Source organism: Hevea brasiliensis, chromosome 2, assembly GCF_030052815.1.
Source record: "Hevea brasiliensis isolate MT/VB/25A 57/8 chromosome 2, ASM3005281v1, whole genome shotgun sequence".
In the NCBI taxonomy this organism is placed as follows: Eukaryota; Viridiplantae; Streptophyta; class Magnoliopsida; order Malpighiales; family Euphorbiaceae; genus Hevea; species Hevea brasiliensis.
Window position 1 is genome coordinate 112,432,009 of NC_079494.1, and position 13,988 is coordinate 112,445,996.

Consider the following 13,988-nt stretch of genomic DNA (forward strand, 5'->3'; position numbering starts at 1 on the left):
TTATCATCATTTAATTTTTAAAATTTCATATATAAATATGATTTAATATTTTTTTTATTATTTTAATAGTAAATGAGCTTTTAAGTTGTTTTTTATTAAATACTTAAACTGTTTATCAACCACTTATAAGTATTTTAAGTAACAGATAATTACTTAAAATTTTTAAATGCTTATAAGTTGAAATTAATTTATAAGCTCAAATTAATTTATAAGTGCTTATAAATTGATTTTCATAAGTTAAGATAAATATTTTTGCTAATTTGTGTATAGAGACTAAGGATATTTACATAATTTAATAATACTATAGTCATCGTTAAAATTGCAGTTCAAAAAAAAAAATCTGAAAGGATATTTGCATAATTTTATAGTACTAATTTGTGTATAGAGAATTCTCTTTTATATTCAGACTTTAAAATTTAGAAGTAATTTGGCTCGTCAACTGAGATAATTTTAATGGTTTATTTAAATGATATATTTCTTAGAAAGAAAGTGTTAATTTTTTTATTAAATAATTATGTACAAATTTTCTATTTCAGACTGTTTTATAAATTAAACTAAACCATTGTATTTTAATTTAATTCAATTTGAGCCAAAATTTCACAGTTAATGAGATCAGAAAACTCTCTTCTCTAAATTACACCCAAATATAAATAATACACCCCCCTCCATTTGATATCGTCAGAGTGTAACATTAATTTCGATAATTAAATCATTTTTCATGAATATGAGGAGAGAATATTTAAAAATAAAAAAAAAGCTCAACTTCTTAATTAATATAAGAACAAAATGTATTACAATTTTCTTTATGGAAATTAAAATCCAACAATTAGAACAATCAAGAACAAACAAAAATAAGAATCAAATCAATTTCAACTCCTAAAGCTTTAGAACAATAGATAACCGGCCCATGTTTAGCCACGTAAAGTAAAATTATTAGTAACCAGTCGGAGTTGGTTTAGGCTCCGGATTGTAGAAGAAGGGCCCAACAGAGTATAACTTGATCTTCTTGTCATGGAGGATGCGGTAAGAAGAAAAGAGAGCGCCAGTAATGCCTTTGTCCACATCTGTAGAGACATTGCAGCTTTCAATGGAGATCTTTCGAGCTTAACCTTGCATTCTGTCAGCTTTAAATCGTCACCAAGCCCTAAAAGGGAGAGTGTCCTAAAGAAGTAACCCTTTGCATCAGTTGCACTGGTCAGGCAGGAGAAAGATGTTGTCTCGTATCCATTCTGGTCCCAAGCTGAACATATTGTCCTAGCTGCGACTCCTGTACTCTTAAAACAAAATGACATAGAGTATTAGGAGCAATTAAATTAAGTTTTGAGTCGGTTTATGAGATAGATTACAGAATGATTGATGGAATGTTCTAAGATTAATTTCCTTCAACAGGGATATAGCTGGAGCCCGATTCGCATAGAACAAGCCCTTCAACGCCAATTCGTAATGGATTTCCCGTTTCAAGCCATACCCATTTCCTGGTTTGGGCTACACCCATCTTCAGGGGTTCTCGCTGTCAGGTTTAGGTCTTGGACCTTAGGTATCATTAGGCTTGACGCTGTCTGGTTTTGGTCTGTACCCATCTTCAGGTTTCCTGGTGTCAGGTTTTCGGCCATGTCCATCATCAGGCTTAACAACTTCACATTTTGGTTTTGGGCTATATCCATCTTCAGGTTTCTTAGTGTCAGATTTGGATTCTGGGCCACACCCATCATTAGGCTTGACAACTTCAGATTCTGGTTTTGGGCTGTACCCATCTTCAGGTTTGACATTTTCTAGTTTGGGTGTTGAGGCATAACTATTATCTGGGTTAGGGACACGGCCATAATCGCCAGCAGAAGTAAGGACTAGCAAATATAAAAGGAAGATAGAAGACGAAAAGAAGAAACGGGTGGATGCCATTGCTGCTGTGCAATGTAAACAGAAAAGGAGAAGAAAGAGAATGTATGGATTGCTGATGTGAGAGGCTACATGCAGCAAGTCCTTTTTACTTGCAAGAAGTCCAATTTTTAAGAACAAAGAATACAAGTAGAGGGAAACTTGGTTGCACAATAGGTAAAAGGAAATATTTGCCCAGTTGACAATTCAATGAACGTGAATGCTTAGCCAATGAAGAAGTCATGTGCGACTTGACGAACATAATTTTATTAGAAAACTTAACTTTTCACATACTATTCAAACAAAATGATGAAAATTTTACTGGAATTTTAATATTTGCTATCTATAAAACTGGTTGATAATTTGTGGATAATCATTATTTTTGTTAATCATTAAATTAATGTATAATAATTTTATATTATACATAAAAATAACGTCAATGTAAAAATTGTTAGGAAAAGTAGAATTCCTTTTAAGAATGGAATATTTATTAAAATTATAAATAGATAGGTATAGTCTTTTTCTTTACAATTCCATATCTAAACAACAAATAATGAAATTTATATAATATTATAATTAAAATAAAATAATTTATAATTATATATTTTTGTAAACATATAAATTTAGTAGTATTCTTTTAGTTTGTCAAGTTCATTTCACGTTATTACTTCTTTTTTTAGTAGAGAGATTAAAATAGTAGAAACTCAAACTTGTTATATATATCAGTGAGTAATAAGCTTTCAATCTGAATTAAGTCATAGCAAGAACTATATTTAACACACTCGAAATTATCAATTTACTACTAGCTAGCTATATTTTTATGAAGCCTTCTTCAAATGTCTTCGTATTTCAATTTTAAATTAAACCCTACCAATTAATTTTGTTTTACTGAGTCCATCCCATTTTCCTACCCTGCTTAATTTGTAAGCTATGAAATATTGAAACTATTGAGATTCTTTATTTTGTTGGGAAGATGTTGATAAGCGACGACCATTGCTTTATTGTGGTGGGAGGGTAATAATAATAAACAACCGTGGTTGAAAAGAAAAATAATAAATATTTGTATAAGATTGTTCAATATTTTTTTTATTATATATATATATATATATTTTTTTAATGAATTACAATGATTTTCAAACTTGATCTGATATGTCTCATATTCGATTAATTTTTCTCAAATTCGCTTTGATCTATTACTATACAGAGCAGGAATAGATGAAGGTCTCTTTGTCTCAAATTTTCATATATATTATTATTTATTATTAAAAAATTAATTTATTTTTATATATTTAATTATTTAAATAGTATAATTTTAATAAAAATATATTAATATATTACTAAATTATGTTTAACACTTATATTTATAACTTATAATTTATTTATCCTTGATTTAATAAAGTTTCCAACCTAACCCCAATCCTATGTGGGATAGAAACAGGGAAGTGATCTCGTCCCTCAACTCTTTTTTTGTTCATTCCCAACTTTTTTAAAAAAAATTATTATCAGATGAAATTTTTAATTTTTTTTTTTCACAAGTTTATTTTATATTTTTCAATGCTTTAGGTGTGGATAAGTCAAAATATTCCTTATATAAATCTTTACTTGCTTGTCAAACAAAAATCGAATTAGTTGTTGAATTTTTGGAAAGATAAAGAGTAAAATAAAGAAGCAATAGTAATTAATTTATGAGTACTATTTAAATACATGTGAGTGTTTGACTAATCATATATCCAATTAATTTTAAATTAACTTATTATAAAGTAATTATTAAATTTTAAATATGAAAAATAATTTAAAGTAATATAAGTTGAATGAGCGTGTAATCAATTTAAATAACTGGGTGTAGGTAATTACTTTTCCTCAATTAACTACCATGTTCCCAATTCAGTCCATTTTGGTAAAACATAATTGCATTAGTTTTTACCAATTTATTTTGGCCAACGTGATGATGAAAGGAACAAAAATATTGCTGTGTAAATATTTCTCCTATTGTTTCCGAAAACTGGTTAAAAGACTGGTGGACCCTATAGGACGGAGTGATAAATAGTATTTGATGTTCTAACCGAATAGAATATCATTTTCAATTTAATTGGTATTAGAGTCTCGAAAAATTCATGTCAGAGTTTGATTCTGCCCTCTGCGCGCGAAGGGAAAGGTGATGAAAAACTTGTTTAAAAACTGGTGGACCCTTGTAAGATAGAGTTATAAAGAGTGTTTAGTTTATTAACTAGACAGAATATCTTTTTTCAGTTCAATGTAAAATAATAATTATGAATGAAAGACCTTTAAATGAACTATAAGGATTACAGTAAACCTTGCCAACTGATATATTATTCATATAAAATCAATAATTATAAATCAATCTTAAATACTTCAGTCACATGCATATCCATTAAAAATATTTTACCCATTAGTAATCTAATCCAATATTAATAAAATTAATTTTTATTTATTGGACGAGAGATACTTATAAAATATAAAAAAAAAATTGTGTATTTTAAATTTTATAAAAAAATAGTCAAGAAGTCAGGTCGAAATTTTTTTCCGATGAAATTTTGAGTTGGAATCAATGGAAATTAATTATATTAAAAAATAAAATTATGACCAATGAGCAGCCAAGCCAATTAAATGCAGAGAGTAGACGACGTCCAGTCAATTGATGCCCACCTGTTTGACATCCAACGTGCGTAGCAGTTTCTCCTTTGTACTAATCAATTGTTTGGATATTGTTAAAAGCCGACATTAGCATCACACTTGTTCCAAAGTTGTCTCTCAGCTGTCTGCTAAACGACATTTGTGCCGCCAGTGTCCACAAGTAAAGCTGACCACAATTCATTTTAATTAAAAAAAAAAATCAAATCAATCCAATTTTAGTGAAAATTTAAAAAATTATTTTTTTTATTTATGTTGATTAATAAATTAAAAATTAAATTAATACAATCGACTCGTTTCTTTATCAAGTTTTTTTTTTTTTTTTTAAATATAAGGTTTTATCATTTTATATGTAGGAGACTGTTTTATAATGTAAAACCCAGGCCAAGCTGTGAAACTATCCATAATTCAACACAAGCTAAAATAAAAATCCCAAAATTAAAATAAAGAGTTATATATTTATATAACTCAAAATCTTGATAAAATATGCATTTGAAGTAAATAAAGTGATTTAAATTCGCATCATTCCATTATCATTGCTGGCATAAAATTGTTGAAGTTAAGAGGAAAATTGAAATGCCTCTTACATTATCCTTAATATTATATGTAAAATTTTCAAAATGATTTCACAAAATCAAATTTAAGCAAATATATATTTTTTTATAACTTATAAAGTACAAAATAATATATTAAATTTTTATATAAATAAAATTAATTATTTATATAAAAATATAAATAATTTAAAAGATCTGATAAAATTACAGAGTACATTGATTGACTAATAGATATATTGCATGCTTTGCTTTTCTACCATATAGTATTTTTACGAGTCACATTATATAACTTTTAAATTTAGTTCTTCTATTAAAAAAATAATTTACATCTCATAGAACATTTAAAAAATAAAATACCTATAAACATAAAATTTTTAATAAAAAGAATAACTTCATTATAGAATAAAAACGTAACACATATAATTAATATCTATCAACAATAATAGATATAAAAATTTATTTACTTAATATTTATCAATAATAATTAATAAATCTGAGAGGATATACCGAATCTATTTTAAAGGGATATATATATATATATATATAAATAACAAAAAAAACAGTATAAAAGAAAGGGGATGAATTGCAATCGCTAAAAATTGAAAACACTAATGGATGCTCACTCAAAGAAAATATTAAAATGAGAAAGAATTGAATAATATACTGTTTTAATTAAATTTAAAAATTAGTATTAAAAAATTGAGACATGTGAATAAAAAAAATTATATTTTTAATTTTCTTTAAATTTTTTTCTAAAAAATTATTTTAAATTTCACAAATAAATATACCCTAAGTTTCTCAATAACAAACATTTGATACTTGAGAATTACTAACTCATTAAGTAAATACTAGGTTATTTTATAATTGGCTAAATTGTAATTAATTTTAAATTTATATCAAATTCTTATTTTCTATAATTAATTTTAATTTTAAATAATTTTATCATAATTGATTATAAGTAATAAAATATTTAAATTAAAATTGTAAACAGTCGGAAAAATTAAAAATTTTTAATATCAAAATCATGTGACTTATTAATAGAATAACTATATTTTTACTGTATCCGACCCCACCTTCGTAATTCTCAAATTCAACAAGCAGTATTAAAACTTCAAAATATTTTTTGACAGGTTGGCGTTTAAAATATTATAAATAAAATATTTTTTTCAATATTAAAAAAAATTAATTACAAAACACGTAGAAATTTTGTAGCTTCCAAAGGAAAAAAAAAAAAAAAGGAAAATGTGGAAATGGTAAATTAGGCAGGCGTATCCAAGGAAACTTCCACAATCCCAGTGTGCAATGCTGGCACCCACCCCCACCTCATTTCTTACATAAACCCCTCTCGTCTCCAAATTTTAACTCACTCTTCCAACTTCTTAAACCCTATAGACGTCACGTCTTCTCTATTTTCCATTTCCTCCATTACCTTCTCGTTTTTCCTTCATCCATTGAAAATCCAAGATATTCCTAATAGCCTTCGCTTACTCGCCTTAGCTAAACATGTGTGGTGGAGCTATTATAGCAGATCTCATTCCTCGCAACCGCGCCCGCGGCATCACCCCTTCTGACATATGGCCTAACTCATCCTTCTCTAAACGCAGCCCCTTCGAATCCCATCCGAACTCATTCGGCAACCACGAATCTTTCACTCTCAAAAGATCGCAATCTGCTTCAGGTAACAATTTATCTAATAAGACTAATGAGATTTATCTTCCATTATTATTATTATTATTTAGTTCTCCTCGAAATCGGATTTGATTGTGAAATTTATGCAAGCAGATGATGATCATGTGAAAAAGACCCCCGCCAAGAGGCAGAGGAAGAACTTGTATAGAGGTATCAGGCAACGTCCGTGGGGCAAATGGGCTGCGGAGATTCGCGACCCAAGGAAAGGAGTACGCGTTTGGCTTGGCACCTTCAACACCGCTGAAGAAGCTGCTCGTGCCTACGATAGAGAGGCTCGTAAAATTCGCGGGAGTAAAGCCAAAGTCAATTTCCCCAATGAAGACGACACCACTTCCCAACACCACCTTAACCGTCCACATCAGAGGAATCCCAGTCCCCCTCTGTACCAACCCCTCACTTGTAATTTCAGCAATCCTCCCAAAAGTTATGATTTTGGGTTCGGTTGTGATTTAAACCATATTGGATCCTATGCTTCAAATGGTATAAATACCGCACCTATTTTCGTTTCTGGCGAGGAGAATTCTGGGTCTGGTTCGGAGGAGGAAGCCTACTCTGTAATTGGGCTAGTGGGCTGCAATCAGAAAGGAAGCAACAACTGTTACATAGGTGAAGTGGAAGTGAAAAGGGAGGAGCAGAAAATGGCGGTGGAGAAGGTGAACAGTGGGGAGGTGGTGATAGTGGACGTGAAATCTCAGCATCAAGAGAGCGAAGTGCAGAAGCTGTCGGAGGAGCTAATGGCTTATGAGAATTACATGAAATTCTATCAAATTCCGTATCTGGATGGACAATCAGCTGCACCAAATACTGCTCAGGAAAGCTTGGTTGAGAATCTCTGGAACTTCGATGACGATGGTGTTGCTGCTCCAGTCACCTCCGCAGCTCTTTAACGACGGCGGAAGCAATTTGGTTATCGTATATTTGATGCCTAGTATCATGCTTTGTTTTGTAAAAAGATTACATTTATGTTCAAAATGTAATTTTTATGTTTAAATATTAAAGCGTTTGTACTTAGATAATTCTCCTTATTATTTAATTTACTGCATTCTTTCATATAATATTTTTATTTAAACTGTGTGTATGGTTTTTACCCCATATTAATTCCATAAAAATTATTTCAAAAAAAATTAAATAAAACCTATCATAATTTTAAATAGTGTATATCTATTTTTAGTTTACATATTATTCATATATTGCATTAATATATACATTTAGTGCAGGTAAGTTCTTCCTTCAAATCGCATTATTATTATTTTTTAAAATTAGTAATTAGTGTTTTATTTTATTTATGAAATTCCATGTAAAAACTTTTAGAGAAAGAAGTGCGTCGAAGGAAAGAGACGAATGCCATGCTTTACAAAATATATGGACTGGACTCCAAATATAAAGGCAGAATTTAGTGGAGGATAAAATATGAAAAAGATGAAAGATAAGGAAGAATTTGGGAGCGCGCGAAATCAGGGACAGAATGTCAAATGGAGAAAGGCAGCGCGAAGAAATTAGGTTGCGAAACGCGAACGTGGAGGTGGGGTAGTGCCTATCAACTGGAAAGTTGCCAATTTCGAAACTTCCAACTGCGCTCGCTGCTGGTTTCGGATTCCCTTGCTTTTGGTACACGCCCACACCACCGTGGGCGCCCGCCCATTGCTTATGCTTTAAAACCTTGTACGTTTCTAATTTATTCTTTTAATCCAGTCCTGTCCAGCCTCATAGCCTAACCAAAAGCTCAGTTTCCCGTCACCTCTCAGCTTCAGATGAGGAATAGTTTCAAACCACCTCAATTTGAGAATCGGTGAACATAAAAAATTACAAGTTTAAAATTAACCGATATTAAATTATTTCATAATATATAATATAATATAATAATATTATTAATTTAATACAAATCGCTATATTCAACATAAATAGTTATAAGTAATATTTTATATCATAATTAATTTTAAAAAAATAAATATAACTCATTTAATTGCCTATGTAAAATAAGCTAAAAACTTTTTTTTTTTCCAATGGCAGACACAACTCCATTAATAAATAACTCACTTATTATATATGTCAGGTCACGACCCAACCCATGGGCCGGACCGGCACTAGGACCTGGCCCAGCCTAAAGCCCCCGAGGCCCCGTAGTAAGCCTAACTGTTCATTAACCCAACTCTAAGGCCCATTTGGGCCCAATTTCAAGAAAACAAACGGACAGAGTCCGACCATAAAATGGACTTTCCAACGGGGAGTTTTCGACTCACCCGACCTGTAAACACAATAAATACTCAATTGGGGAGCTCAGCTCACCCTCCACATACTCATCAGCATAAAAATAAATGGGAGCTCAGCTCCCTCATCCAATCCATCAAACATGCATATAATATTAAGTTTACAGGTCCAAAATAATAATTTAGGTTACAGACCCAAATCAAATAAACATTTCTAACACATGCGGAAATTCTAAGATTTAACAAGTTTATACAAACATTAGTAATCGACCTGCGAGGAAGAAAGCAGGTTAACCTCAAAAATATCCTCCTGTGGCCTGGAAAAATTTTTGAACAGGAGTGAGCGTTCGACTCAGAGAGTAAAATATCAATTTTAACCATAATCTCTATAACTATCTAAAACTAATGCACCCTGTAGAGTGAAATGCAACATCAACAACATTTTCACATCATAACATCAAAAAGGTAATTTGGAGCACTCACGCACCCTGTAACATCAATCATAATATATGGGAGCTGATCCCTATCTGACTCTCTTAAATCCAACACAGTGCCGGTAAAAACTCAGCTCGGACTTCCACTTAATAACCAAATCGGGGTCCCAGCGAAGAACTCAAGCCGTGTCTACCCCGAAGGACCGGGTCCCAGCGAAGATCTCAAGCCGTATCTACCCTTCCTATCCATAGTCCACACCACATCACACGCACGCCAACGCACGCACTCTGCTCCAAATTACCACAACAACATCCATGGCACGCTAACAGTTATGAATGCAACATAAATCGTGCCTAGAGTTTAACAACATAAATATATGCATTTAAGTGATGCATGGGCATGCTGAACATATAATAATATCGAAATTACAATTAAAATTAATATTTTACTCACAGACTTAACAACGGTCACTGTGGCGGCTGAGCGGAGGAAGAAGGCTGTCCCGGCTCACCTGACAATTACATTACATTTATTTAATACAAATGACTCAATACAAATCAAGAAAAGACCAATTACGTCCTAAGTCGTGCCGAAAATCCGGCAGAGTCTCCCCTATACCTAAGATCTACCCAACCTGCAAAAGGGCTCAAAACACACTTCTATACTCACAATCTATATATCCACAACTCAATCACATCACACAGCTCCTCCTGGGCCCATCAAATCAGTCATCCATCACAATATGTAAAATTTCAATTTAGTCCTTATAATTAATCATTTTTGTAAAAACTGCCCAAAAAAGTTTTAAAAATTCTAAAACTTCGTCCCGCGGTCCTTAGCAATATTACTAGGCTATTGCAAAAAGAATCATAATTTTCTAAGCTACCACGAATATTTAATGGATTTTTAATCCTATTTAAGCACTAGAAAATTACGAAAAAGCAAGTTTCGGGTTTACCTTTGCCGATTCCGACTTCGGGGACGCGCTCGGGACGTCTGACAATGGGGGCTAGCCAAAACCTCGGTCCAATTCGGAGACTTTTCCGTGCAGTGCATTTGGCGGAAATTCACTGCAGAACAACTGTCGAATTTCCGCGAATTGAGGATACCTACACGAAGCCCATAACACGGGGGTTAGTACATAAATTTTTCAGAATTTTCTAAGCTCATTAAATGCTCGGAAAAACACTGCGAAGTTCTGTGGGACCCACCAAAAAACGGTGTCGGAAAAATTCGAAATTTATGTCGCCGCGAAGCTCTCGACGAGTGGAGCATGCTGGTACTCTCGGTTGTCTCGTGGAATTCACGATTTTCGAGAAATCTAGCCTAAAAGTCGAAATGGGCTAAAAACTTCCCGAGCAAAAATCGGACAAATCGCTCGATTGATTTCGGTGTTCTTGGTGTCTATGGAAAGCTCTCGTCGAGTAGATGATTTTAGACACAAGACCCGGTCCAATTAGTGGCCGGATCGACCGGATTTTGGCCGGGGAAGTCGAAACGCCGCGGACGCGAGGGAGGGAGTTCGCGCGCGTTTTTCGGCCGTTTGGGTGGCCGAGGAGGTGGGGCGCGTGGTGGAGGGGTGGCAGGGGAGGTGGCTAGCCGGCGGCAGGGGCAGGAGGAGAGAGAAAAGAGAGAGAAGGAGAGAGAGAGGTCGATGCGGGAAGGGAAGAAGAAAAGAAAAAGGCGGTTTGACCGGTCAGGTTCGATTCAGTGGTCGATTCAAGATACAAAATTTTGGATTTTTACTGCCGGGAGCAACGAGGTCCAAAAATTACGAAAAATTCCGAGAAAACTCAGAAAAATACGTAGACTCCAAATATATTTTTAGTTTTACCACGTGGTCTTTAAATTAATTTTTAAAAATCATTAAAGTTTATATTTTCGGAAAATCGAACCCAATTTTTAAAATCCGAAAAATCTCAAAAAAATTCCTAAAATTTAAATAAAATTAAAATACAAAAAAATGCTCATAAAATTTAAAATTTTGGGGTGTTACATTCTTCCCTCCTTATAGAAAATTCGTCCTCGAATTTTACACAAGGCAGAATAAAGCACATGATTATACATTGAACAGATAAGGGTACTTGCTACACATGTCCCGTTCTGACTCCCAGGTGCACTCTTCCACTGACTGACTCCTCCACAAAACCTTAACCATAGGGATCTGCTTGGATCTTAGCTATCTCACTTGGTAGTCCACTATGGCTCTGAGTTGCTTCTCAAATGTCAAGTTCTCTTTTAGCTCTATTACATCAACGCAGTACATGAGAAGGATCGGGAATGTATTTCTGAGCATGGAGATGTGAAACACGGGATGAGCGTGAGAAAGGTTGGGTGGTAGCTCCAGCGGTGAGCAACTGCTCCAACTCTATCAGTAACCTCAAAAGGTCCGATATACCGAGGTGCCAACTTGCCCTTCTTCCCAAATCTCATCACTCCTTTCATCGGAGAAACCTTCAGGAATACATAGTCATCTACTGCAAACTCCACATCCCTCCGTCAGTGCATAACTCTTACGCCTCACGAAAATTTGTTTTCAATCGTTCCCTGATCAAAGGAACTATCTCTGAAGTGTACTGCACTAGGCCTACGTCATGCACCCTCGCTTCTTCCATTTCCGTCCAACACAGAGGAGACCTATACTTTCTTCCATATAGTGCCTCATAGGGTGCCACCCCTATCTTTGGAATGGTAGCTTGTTGTGTAGGCAAACTCCACCAAAGCTAGCCGATCATCCCATTGACCTCCAAAATCCAAGACACTCATGCGAAGCATGTCTTCGATGTTTGGATTGTCCTTTCAGTCGTCTGCATGCGAGGGTGGAAAGCCGTACTAAAGTTTATCTGTGTGCCAAGTGCCTCTGCAACTTTCTCCAAACCGAGAAGTGAATCGGGCCTTACATCGGATATTATGGAAGCTGGAACTCCATGCAATCGACTATCTCTCGAATGTAAGTCGGGCGTCTTGTGCCACAGAATATGTAGTCTTCACGGGCAAGAAGTGAGTGATTTGGTTAGGACGGTCTACAATTACCCATATCGAGTCATATCCTCACGTGAGTACGAGGCAACCTTGATCACAAAATCCATGGTAATCATTTCCCACTTCCATTCTGGGATAGGGAGCTCTTGCAGCTTCCCCAACGGTCTCTGGTGTTCAAACTTCACCTTTTGACAAATCAAGCACTTGGACACAAAGTCTGCTATGTCTCTCTTCATGCCATTCCACCAATAGCTATCTTTCACATCATGGTACATCTTGGTGGAACACAGGTGGACAGCATGCAGTGTGTAGTGTGCCTCTCGCATGATTTCATTCCTGAGGTTGTCCACATCGGGCACACATATCCTAGAACCTTGTACTAGGGCGCCATCATTGGCAAATCCAAACTCACCACCTTCACCTTCGTACTCTTTCTATAATCTTCATCAATTGTTGGTCTGTCTTTGGAAACTCTAACTCTGTCCCTCAAGTCGGCCTCACTGAAAAATGAGCCAACAATACCCCTCATCCCAGCAGATCTAGGATTAAACCTTGATCCATCAATTCATGTACCTCCCGAATCAACGGTCTCTTCTCTACTGAAATGTGCGCCAAACTACCAGAAGATTTTCTGCTCAAAGCATCTGCTACAATATTGGCCTTCCCAAGGTGGTACTGGATGGTGCAATCATAGTCTTTCAGAAGTTCCATCCATCTCCTCTGTCTCAAGTTTAAATCCCTCTGTTGGAAGATGTACTTCAAACTCTTATGGTCAGTGTATATCTCGCACACTTCACCATACAGGTAGTGTCTCCAGATTTTTAGTGCAAAGATTACAGCCGCCATTTCCAAGTCATGGGTGGGGTAGTTCTGCTCATGCCTCTTCAGCTGCCTTGAAGTATAAGCCACTATATTTCCATTCTGCATCAAAACACACCCTAAGCCAACTCTGGAGGCGTCACAATACATGGTGTATCCTTCACCACTCACAGGTAGTGTCAACACAGGGGCAGTGGTTAGACACTCCTTCAACTTCTGGAAACTCTTCTCATAGTCATCTGTCCAAATGAATGGAACATTCTTCCGAGTTAACTTAGTTAAGGGAGCCGCTACCCTGGAAAAATCTTGCACAAAGCTCCTGTAGTAGCCAGCTAAACCTAGAAAACTTCGCACCTCAGTGACTGTTGTAGGCCTAAGCCAATCAGTTACAGCTTCAATTTTCTTGGGATCCACTTGAATACCTTCTCTTGAAACCACGTGTCCCAAGAATGAGATGCTTTCTAGCCAAAATTCACATTTTGAAAATTTGGCATATAGCTGGTGCTCCCTCAAAGTCTGCAACACCATCCTCAAGTGCCACACGTGCTCTTCCTCGGTCTGAGAGTATACCAAAATGTCATCTATGAATACAATGACAAAACGGTCCAAAAATGGCTTGAACACCCTGTTCATCAAGTCCATGAAGGCTGTTGGTGCATTAGTGAGTCCAAAAGACATTACCAAGAACTCATAATAACCATATCTTGTCCTGAATGCCGTTTTGGACACGTCCTCATTCCTGATTCTCAACTGATGGTAGCCTGATCGCAAGTCT

The 13,988-nt window shown here is 34.8% G+C and overlaps 1 protein-coding gene and 1 pseudogene across 1 annotated transcript; one reads left to right on the forward strand and one right to left on the reverse strand.

Moving 5' to 3' along the window:
- Positions 1-933: 933 nt before the first annotated feature.
- On the reverse strand, positions 934-1,938 carry LOC110659214 (proline-rich protein 3-like; annotated as a pseudogene).
- Positions 1,939-6,430: 4,492 nt separating this feature from the next.
- On the forward strand, positions 6,431-7,825 carry LOC110659270 (ethylene-responsive transcription factor RAP2-12). The gene is made up of 2 exons (XM_021817146.2): positions 6,431-6,759; positions 6,864-7,825. Exons 1-2 carry the CDS (start codon positions 6,585-6,587, stop codon positions 7,655-7,657), a joined length of 969 nt encoding a protein of 322 aa, XP_021672838.2. The 5' UTR covers positions 6,431-6,584; the 3' UTR covers positions 7,658-7,825.
- The last annotated feature ends 6,163 nt before the right edge of the window (positions 7,826-13,988 follow it).